Below are 17,566 nucleotides of genomic sequence, written 5' to 3'. Positions count from 1 at the left end.
TTTATTAGTAATGTATTTTTATTATTATGTATGGTTTGTATGTAAACTGCTATGATTTTTTTTGAATGGCGGTATTGAAAAGATTTTAAAATAAATAAAATAAAAAAATAAATGTCTTTGGCAATAAAGTCAGAAAACTCTTCGCCCAGATTAAGCTGCAGCATGCGGCCATTCAGTACTTAGCAGGAGGTGAGCAGTCTTCATCCTCTAGACTTCCTTACTTCATTTATAAGTGGTTCTTCTTCCAGAGAAATCCCTTCCACCAATTCCAACTGTGTTGAGCCTCATCTACACTACAACAGCAGCAGCTTCCGCTATAAGGCTGTCTACATGAGAGACTTCAACCTAAGGTGCCACAAAAGTCATAGCTTAAGACTGGACCAAGTTTTTTATGAGACTCAACCTTCAGACTAAAATCCCTCTGTAGAAGGAAGGATTTACTTGTTTCTTGAAGAGTGGCAGAAGATCAACAAGGACTATTGTGTACTAAAATTGTATAGTCTGGGTACCATTTGTGCCTCTTCTATTCCCCAGTACCACAAGTAATGTTTAACCTTCAATCCAGATTCATTTCACTTGATCCAGCTCAGCTTCGAGGTGGAGTTGCACCTCAGCCAGCAGGCAACACAATCTATCCCTACCAAGACCATATCAAGGGATTATAATCCTGCTATTTCCTTATCCTCAAGAAATCATGGGAATTGAGACCCAGCCTGGATTTACAAAGAAGGAACAAGAGCCTGTTATGGGAGAATCTCAAAATGAACTCCTTCCACACCATCCTACCCTTCATCCAAGCAGGAGACTGAATATGCGCTCTGGATCTAAAAGATGTGTATGCTCACATACCCATCAGTCAGTCTCACTGGAAATACCTCAGGTTGGTGCTGGATTCCTCTCATTAACAATATAGGGTTCTTTCTTCGGGGTCTCGGCAGCCCCGAGGGTCTTCATGAAATGCCTAGCAGTAGCAGCAGCAGCATAATTTTATCACCAAGGGATGCTTGTCTTCCCTTAACTAGTTGACTGGCTGGTCATAGGACTTTCCCCACACAAGGATGTTGGACTCGCTGCAGAAGATAATCTAGCTCCTTCAGTTGCTATGGTTCATAATCAACTTTGCCAAATCAAGCCTTGTTCCTACCCAGAAAATCATCAGGACATGGATAGACTCACTGGGGAAGAAAGCATTCCTCCCAGATCGGGCATTTTGTCTTTGAACACTGGACCAGAATTTACTACAGCGGGATCAAGTCCCAGCCTGATCAATACTAGTTGTTCTCAGACACATGGAGGCAGTGGAATATGTGGTCCCCATGATGCACCTCAACATGAGAGTGCTTCAATGGGGTCTCCACACCCAGTGTGATCAACTGATTCAGCCCTTTTTGCACTCTGTGAAGGTTACCACAGAGATGAAAGCATCCACAGATCCTGGTGCTCCTCATTGAATTATATTTCATCAGGTAACATGGATGATGGAGGTGGGGGGGGGGGGGGACCCTCCTCATGGGCTCCTTCTGAACTCAGAGGGATCTTGTCCTCTACCAGGAATCTAATAATTTGGGAGTGTGCTTGCAATCACAGAAATTTTCTCCAACCAACTTACCTTCCTGGAATCTCTTTCATACTGGTGGATTGCCCTAGCAGGGTTCCCCATCCCCCCACCACGAGTAATCCTGAACTAGGTTGTGGTAGATATACTATTCAACCTGAGGATCACCCATCAGTTGACCTTCCATGTCAGAAGACCTGGAAAGTTGTCAAATTTTACTCCATCTTCAAAGCAAGTTCAGATCTGCTCCAGATGCTTTTCTTCTTAAGTGGGATGCAGATCTGCTGTATGCCTTTCCTCCATTTTTGTGGGTGACAGTGCAGAAGGTAGTCAGACTGAGCGCATCTTTTCTCATTGCTCCAACTTGGCCCAAACAAGTGTGGCTCTCTTATCTCATCAGGTTGTCAAGTTGTCCACAATCCCCCGGGGATTTTATCTGGCTCTTCTAATTAAGGAGGAACGTCATTTATATCAACTGAAGCACCCCTCCCTCAACTTGATGGCATGGATATTGAGCACATAGTCTTATTGCCATTATCTAAGAAAATTAAGAACATTGCGATTTCAGCCAGGAAACAGTCTACCAGAATAGCATACAGTTTTAAAAGGAAGTGTCTCAATCTTGGTGTCAGACAGGTTCCTTGAACCAATTTGCCAATGCTTCAAAAAAATATGCTTTAGTAATTGTTCTCTCTCTCCTCTCAGGCCTCAGACATCATTGGTTAAAATGCATCTCAATGTCATTGCTGCTTACCACCCTCAAGTGGATGGAAAACATATATCCTTCTATCCTCTGGTATCGAAGTTCACAAAGGATTTGTGGCATATGAGGCCTCTAGTTGCTAAAACCACCAGTGCCATGAGAAGTCAGTGTCTTCTTGGTTCAACTGATTAAGCCTCCCTACAAGCCATTGGAATCAGCTTCTTTAAAATTTCTTACTAGTAAAGTGGAGTTTCTAGTCACCATCACTTCGGCTAGAACTGTCAATGAGATGTAAGCATTAAGATCATACGAACAAAAGAAATTGCCATGTTGGGTAAGACCAAGTCCATCAAGCCCAGCATCCTGTTTCCAACAAAGGCTAAACCAGGCCACAAGATCCTGGCAATTACCCAAACACTAAGAAGATCCCATGCCACTGATGCAATTAATAGCAGTGGCTATTCCCTAAGTAAACTTGATTAATAGCTGTTAACGGACTTCTCCTCCAAGAACTTATCCAAACCTTTTTTTAACCCAGCTACACTAACTGCACTAACCACATCTTCTGGCAACAAATTCCAGAGCTTTATTTTGCGTTGAGTGAAAAAGAATTTTCTCCAATTAGTCTTAAATGTGCTACTTGCTAACTTCATGAATGCCTCCTAGTCCTTCTATTATTCGAAAGTGTAAATAACCGATTCACATCTACATTGTTTCATTACTCTCCAAACCTATAGTTTTTCCACACTTATGCTAAGCTTCTGGCATAAACAAGTTTGGCATGGAGGTTACGTGATGTGGTGAACCTGGGCAGAACTGGGTGTCATCTTCCTGTAATCTCCAAGTATACTATCCATCCGTGGCTTAAGCTATTTTCCAGCCAGGAGTTAACACCTTATGTCTATTGACAAGTATATGCAGAAAATACCACCAATTATGCCCTTGAAAGGGGGCAAAAAGGAACGAGAGAAGCCGAAAGTACTCTCAGACAAAATGGCTGAACAAGTAAGTAGGCCTGCACTGGGCAGTGACTATATTGCTGAAATATCTGCAGCAGTAACAGCTTTGGGTAGCAAGTTGAACTATTTCAGAGCAAATCAACGAGTTAAAAGCTACAATAATGGAATTTGTGCCTTGGATAGAAACTGCGGAGGGGAGGTTGTCCCTCTTGAGTATGATTGGTAGCGCTCACATGTAAAGAATTGCGTTGGAAAAAAAAAAGTGGAAATGCAGGAAGACAAAATCGAAGTCCTAGAGAATAGGTCTAGAAGAAGTAATATTAGGCTAGTCGGCATGGAGGAAAACAACAGAAGATCACAACATGCTGGCTTTCTTAGAAAAATGGCTGCCAGATGCATTAAATTTAACAGAGTTGGTGGGAGAATTAAAGATTGAACGTGTACACTGGCTGGGGAGAAACTCGATAGGGAAAACTGGCCTAGAATCACAATAACTAAAATGCTGAATTTTATGCACAAACAACTCCTCTGCAAGCTTATCGTAAAATGCGGTTGGTGACATACCAAGAAAGGCAAGTGAGTATTTTCCACGATTACTTGGCAAGAGTTTCTCTGCAACATAATCAGTCCATTTTGTTCTAAACTGGTAAAAAAACAAATTTGCGCTGCAGTACCCAGCACATCTAATATGGCAAGCAGGCATCTCTCAGATATTTGATAAAGTGGAAACAGCAAAGGAATTTATTACTAAATTACCTTAATTTTCCTAAAGAACTGCCAATTTCAGTTTTTACATTTTAAAAAAAGTAAGTTACTGCTTGGTTTTGTTTGTTTTGTTTTTTTTAACTGAAAGGAATAAAGTTATTGCCAATGTTATATTCTGGAAGTCCCACCTCCTGTCAATCTGACAGAAGAACCCAGTTATCTCATCAGAATCACGTTAATGGGGCAGACATGAAGCAGACATTGTGACATACAAAACTTCACCAGGGGACGGTTTCAGGACCGCACTCAGTGTCAGTACACCGGAACAGTTGGCAAAAGATGAGGAGGAGGTACAAGAAAGGGCTTTCAGTTACTTACTTAATATGTATAGTCCTTTGAACATTTGGGAAGAAAAACCGTGCTGACATACTCTAGTTCCTAGCAAGAGATAGCTCTATCGAGACGGGATAGTGTAATTTCAGCAGACTATGAAATACAGAGAGTGTGAGGAGAGGTGATTACATTTCAAAAGGACTTCTAGGTACAGAGGTCGTACCGTAGACGGCTCCCTAGGACTTAAAACTGCTTGCTCCACAAGTACGCCTTAACTGCACTTGAGGGCAAGTAAAAAGTAACGCCTCACATCAGAGGCTAATAAAGGTCCTGTGTTCCTCAGGGGAGTTTAGGCTCTTATTCATGGCTAAGAAGTTATGAAGTCCCTTCAAGGCCGTACCAGAGACAACCTGATAATCCAGCTTTAAGACTTTATAGGTAATTAACTATGATCTTGCAATGTTATTTTTTTTGTAATGTTTGTTACTTAACTAACAGATCTGTGGGTATAGTCTGATTTCCTGTGACAAGATGATAATTTTTAGGAAGGTTAAGATAACATAGGCAGTTAATTCAAGAGAGAAAGGAGGATGACACCCGTACACATCTAAATGTGCCTTAATCTCACTGGAAAGAAGTGAGCATATATAAAGATGGGGGGAGAAGAGGAGGAAGAGGAGACAGGAAGGGAGGAAAAGAAGAGGGCAAGGTAAGATGACAGAGGAAGCAGAGGGTAGTTTTTAATCCATAGGGGAAAGGTTTTTAAAGAATAACTCTCAAATCCATCAATAAAAGAGGATTACCTGGCGACCCTGTTTTTTTGGAGAAAATCAGGTCCCAACTCAAACTGAATTTTGTAGGGATGTGAAGCAAGGCTGGGTGCCTTACTTCTTAACATTAAGGTTTTTCTCTGGAGATAGGCAAGTATAATCCATAAATTAATTTGTTACGAATTATCTCTTTGAACATTAATGGGCTGGAAATGCCAGTTAAAAGGAAGAAAGTTTTACAAACTTTGAATACGCACAAGGTCTCAATAGCCTGCCTACTGGAATCGCAGCTTTCTGAAATAGAAAGTAAAAAACTGGCTAGGAAATGGGTCAACACAGAAATGATGGCAGACGGCCCATCAGTCTGCCCAGCAAGTTTTGCACTCATGCTATTTTTCTTGGCAGCCAAAGGGAAAAAAGCGGGAGTGGCCATCCTTATACATAAAAGGGTCCTTTTCCAGATGGAACAAGAGATATCAGACCCAGAGGGTAGATTCATTAAACTGCTTAGCAAAATTAATGGACAAGATCCTACTATATATAAATCATATGCCCCTAATGAATATGACCACCATTTTTTCACTAATTTAGTTAACTTACTTCTTGTAAATATACGGGGAGTTCTGTTTATGGTTGGGGATTTCAGCTGTGTACATGACCCCCTGTTGGACAAGTCATCACATACCAAAGATCTGGGAAAGACAAGTGGGAGGGGACTTGCTTATCTATGTCAGGAATTGCAGCTGAGTGGCCAGTGCTGAATCCTGAGGTTAAGGAGTTCACACATGTCTCAAGAGCACATGCCTCCCTGGTCAAGGATAGACTATGATTTGGTCTGTCAAAACTTTTTCGCAAAGGTAAAAGGGGCAGGAATAGGACTTCCTGTAATATCAGATCATTCCTTAATTTGGGTGGACTTTAAGCTACTGGAAGAAGAGAGAAGAGAAAGACTTTGAAAATTTCCAAGTTATTTAAGGGGGAATATTGAATTCCAAGAGTTCCTACGTCAGAAATGGTCTGAGTTTGAGAGTAATAATGGTAAGAACATAAGAAATTGCCATGCTGGGTCAGACCAAGGGTCCATCAAGTCCAGCATCCTGTTTCCAACAGAGGCCAAACCAGGCTACAAGAACCTGGCAATTACCTGGTAAACATACAGAGACCCTGATACTCTATTGGGAAACAAGTAAAGCAGTTTTAAGAGGAGAAATAATTCATAGGTATTGGGGAGGAATTCCAAATTGAATACATCTTTCAGCTTGAAAAGAAACTCAAAATAGCAAAGAAAAAACTAGAAGCTCAAAATATCAAGTGAAATAAAGATAAGAAAGTAAATATATTAGCGAATCTAAATACATACTCCAAAGTACAGCAAATGTTGCAACAGAGCACAATTTTTTCCATTTTGGTAATAAAGGAGGGAAATTTTTGGCAAATGCAGTAAAGGTTTGGAAGGGGAAAACATTTATTGAATGGCTTAAGAATAGACTTGGCGCTAGTGTCACAAAAAGTATAGACATTTGTGAAGTGCTGAGAAAATTCCACAAGGTACTATACTCAGAAGACAGAGCAGGAGGTCAAATAAAAGACAATTTCTTTAGGGATTTGCAGTTGCTTCAAGTAAGTGCAAATCCCTCAGTTACAATTTTCAATGGAGAAAATAGTATTGGATAGCACCTTAAAAAGCCAATTGGGCTCCAACTCTTATGGATATTTGGTAGACAACTCATGAGCACATTAGTTAGGTTACAAGAAACAAAGGTAGCAGCAGCATCACTGTGTGTAGTCAGGAACATAAGGAATGTTAGAGGCATGCAAAATCGAAATCAGAGAAAGAGGTGTGGAATACTCCCAACCTACCTGTAAATCTTGGACAAATCACTGTCAGCTTAACTGCAATTAGTAATAATATTGTTTCTTTGTTCTCTGCTTTTGATTTTGTTTTAAAATTCACCAAGTACCAAACTTGGTAGTCTAATTCTTCACCACAGAGGCATGTGAGTAGGATTCTGAAGTATTATAAATTTGAACTATGCTGAGGTCCCACTTTGGTTGAAAAGAGCTACATAAAATGCTAATTATTATGATTATACCAGAAAAAAAAGAACAGTGAAGACTTGTTAGCAGGGTTGTTAAAGTGATCTATTATGAATTACAATTACAAATAATGGATTACAATGAGAATTATTTCTTTAAAAAACAGTAGTTAGAACACATTAAAGAGCAAAACTATTGGACAAATCCTGATTGCACAGTTTATGGATTATTGATGATGTTTTCCCTCTGGCTTTTTTCTTTTCCTACTCCATGTCTACAATAAAGTAGTCCAGAATTGGTAATCTGTAATATTAATCAGCTATGGATTACAAATCAATTATCAATAACTAAATTACAGTGCCTTCCAAGCATAATATTAACAATCCTGCTTTTTAGAAAGAAGGGGAGAAAATGAAAGTCGGCTTTAATCATCATCAACTCACCTCTTCAAAGTTGTCAATCATGAAAAATATGTTTGGGTAGCTGATCTTCGATTCCTCTCCTTTGCTGTCCATTGGATGCTTGCTTGGAGATGCAAACACTTTCTGGAAAATAATTACAGGATGTTATACATACACCCTTCCAACACTTCTGTGTGACTTCTTATGGCCTCTGTGCTACATCTGCAACAAACAAAATTATGCACAGGAATACATTTGCATAGGAGAGTCAAATATACTCTGAATCAGGCTGATTATAATTTTTTGTAGCATTAAAACAAATATCACACACCCTGGGTATCTTCACATATTCAATCACTTTCAAAGCTAGGAATTTTGTCAAAGTGAAACTTATAAAGCATAGATATCCAACTCATGTAACTTTATTCTTCTTAGTTTTAACTAGACCTTTACAAAGTGAAAGCAACAAACAAATGGATATTTTAGGAAATTATTATTATAGCCATTTTAGGATTCAGAATTGTCTTTAAAAACTGCCTAAAGAAGAATACATGCATGTTTGTAGCTTCCCTTTCTGGGGTGTCCCTTAAATTCAGTTAAATTGTTTTTGCCCACCCTCATGTAACATACATATTTGACTTAGAAAGATGAGACAAGGAGAGCCCATTGGAATGGTGAAGAACAAGCATTTCAAGTCACTTAAGGTAAAACGTGTTAGCTTGCAAAAAATTATATTTCTGAAATGCTGTATAAATTTTCATTTGGATACTTAAAAGTAGGCATTGGTCTATATTACACTCAGCTGATGTTTAAGTTCAGGCATCTTCTTCAGCTCTCCTCTTATCAGTATCTCCTGGCTCTTCTTTCTATGTTTTACAGAATTAAAAAAAGATGTCCTCCTTTAATTATAGAATTAACCCTGCTTTCAGACTTCTTATTGAGGCCACTGTTCAGCATGTTACACACTTTCTTTGCCTATATCCCTGGGTAATGAAGAGAATGGAAGCCTGTAATTAGTTTCATCTCCAATGGAGGGAATATGCAGGTTAAAAAATTCAACCTTGGAAATGATAGAGAATCTAAAAAAAAAAGAAAAAGATGGACAGTAGTTTTTGACTTTTCTAAATGCTGAGATAATTTCAAAACACAAGTGCACAAGGGAGCACAAGAAGTGAAAGTCTAAGAATGGTAAATAGATACTAATTGCCATAAGTCAGTCTAAAATTAAAAAATTTCATGGGGTGGGAAGTAATGTCATTGGCCTGGATGGCTGCTCTTTTCTGAGCTCCTGATACCCCGAGCTAAATCCCCGGTTTTTCTCATGCATCAGTGATCAAACTGTTTTCTATTATATTGCTGAAGTAGTACAGAAGAGTGAGAATGGCTACCGGGGGGGAGGGAGGAATTGATGGATTTTAAGCAAATTCCTTACTCCAAATTGCGCCCTGGCATGGAGGAGGCTGGCGAGCAGGCAGACTCCGTAGGCCTCACTTCACAAGATTTGAAACCTGCTTTAGAGGGGCGATTGTCACCTTCAGCAGTGAGTGAAATACCCACCTGCTCAGAAATTAGAGAGTGGTTTTGTGATCTTCATAGAGAAATGAAAGAAAACAAAAGGGAAATATTTTCTATGACCTCTGGCCTTCGGGAAGAGATGTCTGAGATTGGCAAATCGATGAACATGGTACTCGTTTGGAAGTGCAAGCTGAAAATAAATCACAAACCTGCAAACCACTTGTAAAAATGTGGCTAAGGAAAATTCAGAGATTTCCTGAGAAATCAGAAAACCTGGCAAACAGGTCTCGAAGAGGCAATTTACGGTTCCACAGCATGCCGGAGATGCTGGATTACAGCAAAAGCAAAAAGGTGATACAGAGTATTTGTCAGTTGATTCTGAATGACGGTTCAGCCCAGGGGAAACAGGAGCTGAGACTGAGATATTGCTAGATAGAGCTCATCGGGATCTTAGCACCCTAATGCCGAATCATCATGGGGACATAATCACCTGCTTCCATGATTTTTCAATTAAAGAGAAAACATTTACAGTAGCAAGAAAACAAACATGATCCTGCGAAGACCACAATATAGCGATTTTTACAGACTTGTCACCAATTACTTTGTATAAGCGATTTGAATATAAAGAGATTACTGCAATTTTATGCTGAGAGGTGATCAGATACAGATGGCTTTTTCCTAGTGGACTTGCATTTATTATTAATGGTATTACATCGTGGGTAAAAAGTGCATCAGATGCAGTGGCCATTTTGAAAGATGCGGGCATGCCCGTTAGCTCTGTAGTAACGAAGGCACCTACTAAATCTGGTCCGAAAGAACACTTCCCTAGCTAGCAAAGAGTTGGCAAGGGTGGCAAAAATCTCCAGCGCCTGTCCGGAGAATTATCCTCCTCGAGAGATGCTGGCAGTTGAGGACTTTTGTGGGTCTTCTGTGTTCTCTCTCATACTTCAGGCAAACCTGTTTGTGTTTTTTCTTATTGTAGTAGCATTACTATGCGTTGTTGATGCACTCCGGCAATGATTATATGATAGTTCTTCCAATCTTATCTAGATTTATTTCATGTTGGGGGAACAGGCGGGGGTTGGAGGATTTGATATTGGTTTATTAAAATCTGCTTTAAACAATTTTTGGGATGGGGGCTTAGGGAGGCTTCTGGCAGCGATCCAGGCTGATTATGTACCCCCTCGGTCCAGTTCTGGAAGAGGAATGAAAAATATAAGGATTATACCACCAGGAATGTGGAGAAATTTTGTGTAAAGGGCAATTTGTTATTTGTGGGAGTGTCTAAAAATTTTTTTTGATAATTGAATTAAATATATTTAAGCTAAAAATTGTAGAAAAATGCTTAATGTATTGTATGGAGTATGTATGTGAAGAGTGAGTGTTGATGTCTAATATGTACGTAATGTTTTACATTGTATTGTATTGTGGTGTTATAAGAGCTTTTTAAACTATTTGTTATAAAATGTGATATGAATAAATCTTATTAATATTCATATATACAGGTATGTGATATGTTATTCATAAATATTTTACTTGCCAGGTTAAATAACAATTTTCAGATCCTGAGAGTATATTTACAGTACAATTGGAGGTGGAGAAGGTACTTTATATTCTGGTCAACATTTATGCTCTGAATTCAAATCAGGGGCCTTTTTTCAGTCCCTGGAGAGAAAACTTGCTACTTTAACGGTGGACCACTTAATAGTTGCTGGAGATTTCAATATTACCAGAGTTCCTTCAGTAGATAATTCAGCTACGAGGGGGCAGTTTCCAGATTTAGCAGGAAACAGCTTAACTTCCTTATTTCTAATTGGCACTTGGTTGATTTTTGGAGACACATATCTTTCGGCTCGCAATTACACCTTTTACTCTTCTCCCCATAATTCATATTCTCGTATTGATTTCTTTCTAGTAGAAAATCTGTTGATGAATCAGGTTACAAGCACAGATACTGCAATGATCACGTGGGTTAGATTTGATTATTTCTAACTTGGATTCCAAAAAGAACTTTGGAAACTTAATGACTCATTAACTGATGAGTCCTTCTGCTCTCAACTTTCCGAGGAGATCAATAATTATATGGAGGATAATAATTCAGAGGATATGTCCCCTTCTCTGTTCTGGGACTTTTTTTAAAGCGATGGTAAGAGGAAAACTCATTTCCAGAGTTTATGTGAAAAAAAGAAAGACAGGCAAAGAGATTCCTTAACTGCTAAAATGGCCACTCTTGAAACCACCCATAAAAGAACTCACAAGGCCTCTATTCTAAAATTATAAAGCTCAGGGAAGAGCTTAGAGAGTTGGATTTTTTCAAAATTCCTTTTCAGTTACTGTTGGCTAAAAAAGAAAATTTTGAATAAGGAAACCAGGCGAGTAGGTTGTTGGTGCATAAGCTAAAAAGAGGATTTCACAAGCACAAATTTCTAAAATTAAAGATCATAAGGGAATGATAACTGTCTTTCCAGATTCATTCCCATTTCCTGCATTTCTATAAGGATCTTTATAATGAGGATATAACTATTGGGGGATCAGACATTGAAAACATTTTTTCAAAGCATTGAGGTTCCCTCCCTATCAGATGAGCATAAGAAAATGTTAGATCAGGAAATTACAGGGTTTGAGATTTTACAAGTTATTAAGGATTTGAAACTTAATAAGGCCCCAGGTGTTGTGGTCCTGCCCGCGAGGAGCGCGGGCAGGACCACAGGTCGGGCAGGGTCGGGCTGCCGGGAGCTCTTCAGTGAGGCTGGAACCTCCGCTGCCGCTCCGGCTCTCCCCCGACGTGCTGAAACTCTCACGAGGTCTTCAGCAGACAGGGAGACCATCCCTGCCGGTGCCTGCTTCAGCCCGGGTCCTTGACCGGCAAGGAGGCTGTCCCTGCCGGTGCCTGCAGCTCTCTGCTCTGACTGTAACCAGCCTTTCTTCTCTCCTGCCTTCCTGCTTCAGTCTTCGTGGCTGGGAGCCGCTCCTGCAGCCTGCCATCTCTCCAGCTTCTGAGCAGGGCTGCTCCGCTGCCTGCTTGGCTTCCTTGGGCCTTCCACGTGGCTGAGGATGCCACCAGCTTCCAGCTCTCTTCATCCAGCTCTCCTTAGGCGCGGGTGCGTGCCTCTCTCCTCCTTTTCAAGGGCCAGCCAGGTGTGGCCCTCTGCTGACCCCTTCCTGGGCGTTGTCCTCTTCAGCCCTACAAAAGGGCTCAGCGTCCATTCCAGCTTTGCCTTCGCAAGGAGTTGGTCACTCCTGAGATCCTGCTGTCCTTCGCTCCTGGAGTCGTCCTTGTTCCAGCACTTCAAGGTCCTGTGTTTCTTGTTCTTCGTTGGAACTCCTCATTTTGTCCTATTGTCTTCGTTCCAGTCCTGATGTTCACCTGCTGTTCCAGATGTCCGTGTTCCAACCCTAAGGTCTGTCTCCTGATCCAGTATCTGTGTTCCAGTCCAGATATTTGTTCCTGATGTCCGTGACCCAGCCCTGATGTTGCTTCTCCTGATCCAGAAGTCCGTGATTCTGTCTTGCTCTCCTGAACCTCTGGTTCCTTGTTCCTCAGTCTTCTGCAAGCTTGGTACCCCTCGGCAAGCCATGTCGTGGTCCGCAACCAGCCCCACGGGCGGGCTGAGTATGGTGCTTCATGATGCAAGCCTTGTACCTTGTTCCTGAGTCTTCCGAAAGCCAAGTACCTTGTTCCTGAGTCTTCCAAAAGCCAAGTACCTCGTTCCTTCCTGCGCTGGTCCCACTCCCGCAAATGTAGGATAGGGTGGTCTGTGACCAGACCAGTAGTACTGGCTGAGTAGGGCGCCCTGAGGGATCACGCCACTGTCCATATACCCCGAAGTCTCGTCTGTGCATCCAAGTACCTCGTTCCTGAGTCTACGTCTGTGCCTGAGTCTACGTCTGTGCATCCAAGTACCTCGTCCCTGAGTCTTGTCTGAATCTCCATGTTCCGGTCTTCGCTACCATGGCCTCCATCCAGCCTGCCGCTTCTTGCCGTACCCTGCGGCAGGTCCGAAAGGGCTTGGAACGGTCGGAGGACTGTTCATAAGACCACCATTGCGTTGTTGGTCTTCCAAAGTGTGCAGGTCCGGAGGAGGGTCAGTATCTCCAGTCTTCAGTCCAGCCTCGCTCCTGTTCAACCCATGCTCGGGCATGCCTCGCCTACCGCAGCACCTCTTCGGAGTTCCTTTGGGGTTGAGCCGTGGCTCAAGAACACATCTCCCGGTAAGCAGACCGCTCTCCTAGCACTCCACAACACCGGGTTTAGATGGGTTTACCGAAGATTTTATAAACAATTTCCTACAATTTTATTGGCCCCTTTAGTAAGTTTATTTAAATCTCTAAGGGAAGGAGAGTTTTTTTTTGCAGGTGCTAATATAGCAGGTATATCTATCCTTGCTAAACCTGGTAGAGGATCCTTCTGTGTGCGGCTCCTACAGGCCCATTTCCCTATTAAATATTGATTTAAACATTTTGGCTAAGATCCTGACAAACCGTCTCAACAGGATAATTGCGGGGCTGATTCATTCTAATCAGGCTGGATTCATTCCGGGCTGAATGGCTACCAACAATGGGGCAGATTTTAAAAGCCCTGCGCGCCGGTGCGCCTATTTTGCATAGGCTCGTCGGTGCGCGCAAGCCCTGGGACGCACGTATGTCCCAGGGCTTTCAAAAAGGGGTGGTCCGGGGGCATGGCTGGGGGTGTGGCGGCAGCTCGGGGGCGTGCTCCGAGCCCGGATTTTATAACACGTGCGCGGCAGCTCACGCATGTTATAAAATCGGACGTAGATTTTAAGATCTGGCGCATTGTGTTTTGTTCTTTTTTGGAACCCTTGGCTATCCAGGTTCGATTCAATGGAAGTATCCAGGAAGCTTTGATTGGAGGGATAAATTATAAATTTCTTTATTTGCTGATTACATTTTATTAACCTTAATTGATCCTTATGATCCTTATCCGGTGCCATTTGTGAGTTGTCTCAGTTTGGAAAAGTTTCTGGGTTTAAACTAAATCTGGATAAATCTGAAATATTGAATCTGACAGTGACATGTGACGGGTTGAATGTTTTGGAAAGGGTTTTTCCCTATAAGTGGGCTAAGCAGCAAATTAAATATTTAGGGATACAACTGGGTAATTCTTTGGAGGACTTGCTAGATTTAAATTATATTCCACTTTTTAATAAAACAACACATGACAGAGTTGTGGGATAGACTCTCTCCTGGCTTGGGAGAATAGCCACGATTAAAATGAATATCCTCCCATTATTTGGCTTTTTCAAATTCACTCAATTTTTCTCTACAACCTCCTCCCCAAATTGTGGCAAAAGCATATTTTTTTTTATTTGAAGGAAAAGCCCACCAAGAGTCACCAGAAAGGTCTTGTTTTGATCTAAAGAGAGAAGAGGGCTGGGGGGTGCCGAACCTCAGCTGCTCAACTGAAGGCTATTATAGACTGGAACAGAACAGGTAAGCATAAGCAATGGGCAACTTTGGAACAGTCTCTTTTGGGTACTATGCCCATCTGGGCAATAATTTGGCAACGTAAAAAGATTTGGAGGCCCCTTTTAAAAATGGCTCCAACTACTGCTCTCACTTTAAAGATCTGGGCACTGTGGCATACTTATTTGATGGGGCATAGTAGATATTTCTTCAGTACCTCATTCTATCATTCATTAGATTTCCAGCCTGGCCTTGATATGAGACTCTACCACTGGTGGTCGGATATATGTTTTAACCACCTGGCTCATTTTTGGAGCTCTAAATGTTATTTCTTTGGTAAAGTGGGGTGGGAAATATTTTGAGAAAATGAATTTTTTTGTACTTACAGGTAGCCCATTTTTTGTGACTGCCCTCGCTTAGAAGGGATTTATCCTTAGGGAAAACATTTTTTGAGAGCTTATGGGACAATGCTCATACATTAGAACATAAGAACATGCCATACTGGGTCAGACCAAGGGTCCATCAAGCCCAGCATCCTGTTTCCAACAGTGGCCAATTCAGGCCATAAGAAACCTGGCAAGTATCCAAAAACTAAGTCTATTTCATTGACTGGGGTTCTTCCTAAGCTGTATGGCCTTCTCAGTAAGGGGCACCATGACCAGCTGGGTTATAAGACAGCTTGGGGAAAGGATTTGGGAGTTGAGATAACAGGCTGAATGGGATACAGCCTTTTTATTTACAAGGAAAAACTCAATCTCAGCCAAACAGAGAATAGCTACAAGGTTATGATGAGATAGTACTGACTCCTGAGCAGATTGAAAACCTTGGAAAAGATTTTATCAATTTGGGTTGGAAGGGCTTGGCTCCTTGGGATCTTATTTCCATCTCTAGTGGGAATGCACCATCATCTCTAGCTTTTGGAGGGAGTTAATTTCCTTTCTTAATGAGGTCACTAAGCTGGATCTCCCATTTTCTCCCAAAATTGCTCTATTGAATATACCCAAGATTCATCAAGAGGGAATTCTCTGGTTATTAGCACAGCAGATATTGATCGCTGCCAGAAGTGAGTTAGTGTGTCATTGGAAATTATCCACTGTCCCTAGAGTGGTTAATATTTTCTATTGCATAGACACTATCTATAGTCTGTCGGATTCGTGGACCCTTGGGCCGATCGGAACCGAAGGATGAGTTGCTGAAGGAGGTTGCAGCAGTGGTCCCGACCGGGAGGCGGCAAGGACAGACTCATGGATGGCCGAAGGAGTGACTCTGGAAGCCCTATGCGACCAAGGGCCTTGGCGAGGAAGGATGAGACGATGGAGCTGGCGCGGTGGTGGGAAGATCTTCGCCCTGGAAGCCAATCCTCCTCCGAGAGGAGCTCGTAGGAGTTCGGCCGCTGGGACTTAGGAGATTCACCCTGGAAGCCGGAGTCCTCCCAGGAGGAGCCCGTAGGAACCCGGCCGCTGGGACATAGGAGGGCCCGCAGGGGCAGAGTCAGATGGAGTCCAAGGTTAAGTGCCGGAGGGTCGTCGCTCGCCAGTCCAGAGTCAGGAACCAAGGGATCACCGTAGGCCAGTCCGAGGTCAGGAGCCAAAGAGTCAACGTAAGCCGGTCCGGGGTCAGAAGCCAGGGAATCAACGTAAGCCGGTCCGGGGTCAGAAGCCAAGCAGAAGCCAAACGATACAGGAACACAGCAACTGGAGACAGGAATACCTGGGAACCTCGTTGCAAGGCGCTGAAGAGGAGCAGCTGCAGGGCTTAAATAGCCCTGCAGCGTCTGACGTCATCGGAGGCAGACCCAGCATTTTCCCGCGCTGGCCCCTTTAAATTAAAGACTGAGACGCGCGCGTGCGTCTAGGGGGCGGGGCCAGCCGCCGAGGAACGCCGGCTGCTCCGGCAGGGCAGAAACGCGGCGGTAGAGGGGTCTGCAGGCCCAAGAGAGATAGGCCGATGTCAGGGCCGCGAAGGTGGAGGTCCCTGGAGGCCCGGGGAGCGCGGGCTGGTGCCGGAGCTGCGAACGGGTAGGCGCCGATCCCGGGGCCGACCCGGGATAGCAACATAGTCTATGTAAATTAGCTGTGAAAAAGAATCATATGATGTTAAAATTTAAGAAAGCTTGGGCTCCTTTTGTAGCATGGAAGGCCAAACAAGTTGGATCACAGGATTAATGTCTTCTTCAGTAGCCTCTGTTGATACTGTTTTATAGATTATGGCTTCTCTTCTACCATATATTCTGTTCTAACTTCTCTGCAACATCTGTTATATGAAGGGCTCTTTTTGGTATGAGGGGTGGGGGAAGGGGGGATAAGCTCTAGTTCAATGATAGGGTGATATGTATTGCTCTGTCCTCTTATGTATTCTGATTCCGATTGCTGGACGATTAATAGCAGTCCAATTGAATTGCAATGTCAACGACTTTGTATATTATGATGTTTTGAAATGGAAATTTGCTAGCTTTATATACCACTTTACTTCCATTGATTGTTATTTGTATATTGAAGACAATAAAAAGTTATTTACAAAAAATAATAAATTTCATATAAAACTATGATATAAAATGAATCCTTATTTAGTTAAGAAAAAAGCATGGAAAATGCTTTCTGTAGATGTTTTCTAATTCCTTTAATGAGTGCAGCTTTTATAATTATATGTATTTGCTTACAGTTTTCCATTAGCTACCAAATAGAGGATATGGTTAGCAAGAGTCATCTCACTTTACATCAGAATTGTATCATCTAAGGATTTTGTATGATAAAACTCTTCTATACACTGTCCTATCTGTTGCAGGCAAACAGTTTTATTTACCTGATTTATTCTCAAGGACCTCCATGGCACCTATATATATTTTTTTTTTTTGTATTTAAAGCTTTTATTAGCAAAAGTGTAATCCAAGAAACGATATACAAACAGGTGATTTTGCCATATAGTTTTCAAACATTTTAAATTGAATATTGAATACAAGATACAATCCCTCCCCCTCTCTTTACCAAACACGTAATATGCTATCAAAATAACAGCAATAACAATAATATCGAATGTGGCAACAATTCTCCACTAAGGTAAGAAAGCGTGACATGGCTAAACCGCAGGGGTATAAGACTTATGGCATTAATTCAAACAAAACATGAGTAAACATGAATGTCAAGGTGACTAGTCAGACTCAGCTA

At 41.9% G+C, this 17,566-nt stretch overlaps 1 protein-coding gene across 3 annotated transcripts in view; it reads right to left on the bottom strand.

Moving 5' to 3' along the window:
* KIAA0930 (KIAA0930 ortholog) overlaps nt 1-17,566 on the bottom strand; it is a 363,359-nt gene that overhangs the window by 54,777 nt on the left and 291,016 nt on the right. For all 3 annotated transcript variants that reach the window (XM_029600062.1, XM_029600060.1, XM_029600061.1), the window contains one exon: nt 7,506-7,607. In XM_029600062.1, the coding sequence (XP_029455922.1) occupies nt 7,506-7,607 (102 nt within the window). The remainder of the gene's footprint in view (nt 1-7,505; nt 7,608-17,566) is intronic.

The sequence above is a fragment of the Rhinatrema bivittatum genome, chromosome 4 (genome assembly GCF_901001135.1).
Source record: "Rhinatrema bivittatum chromosome 4, aRhiBiv1.1, whole genome shotgun sequence".
NCBI classification, from domain to species: domain Eukaryota; kingdom Metazoa; phylum Chordata; class Amphibia; order Gymnophiona; family Rhinatrematidae; genus Rhinatrema; species Rhinatrema bivittatum.
Note: the sequence above shows the minus strand (reverse complement) of the source record. Positions and strands in the feature narration are given on the sequence as shown.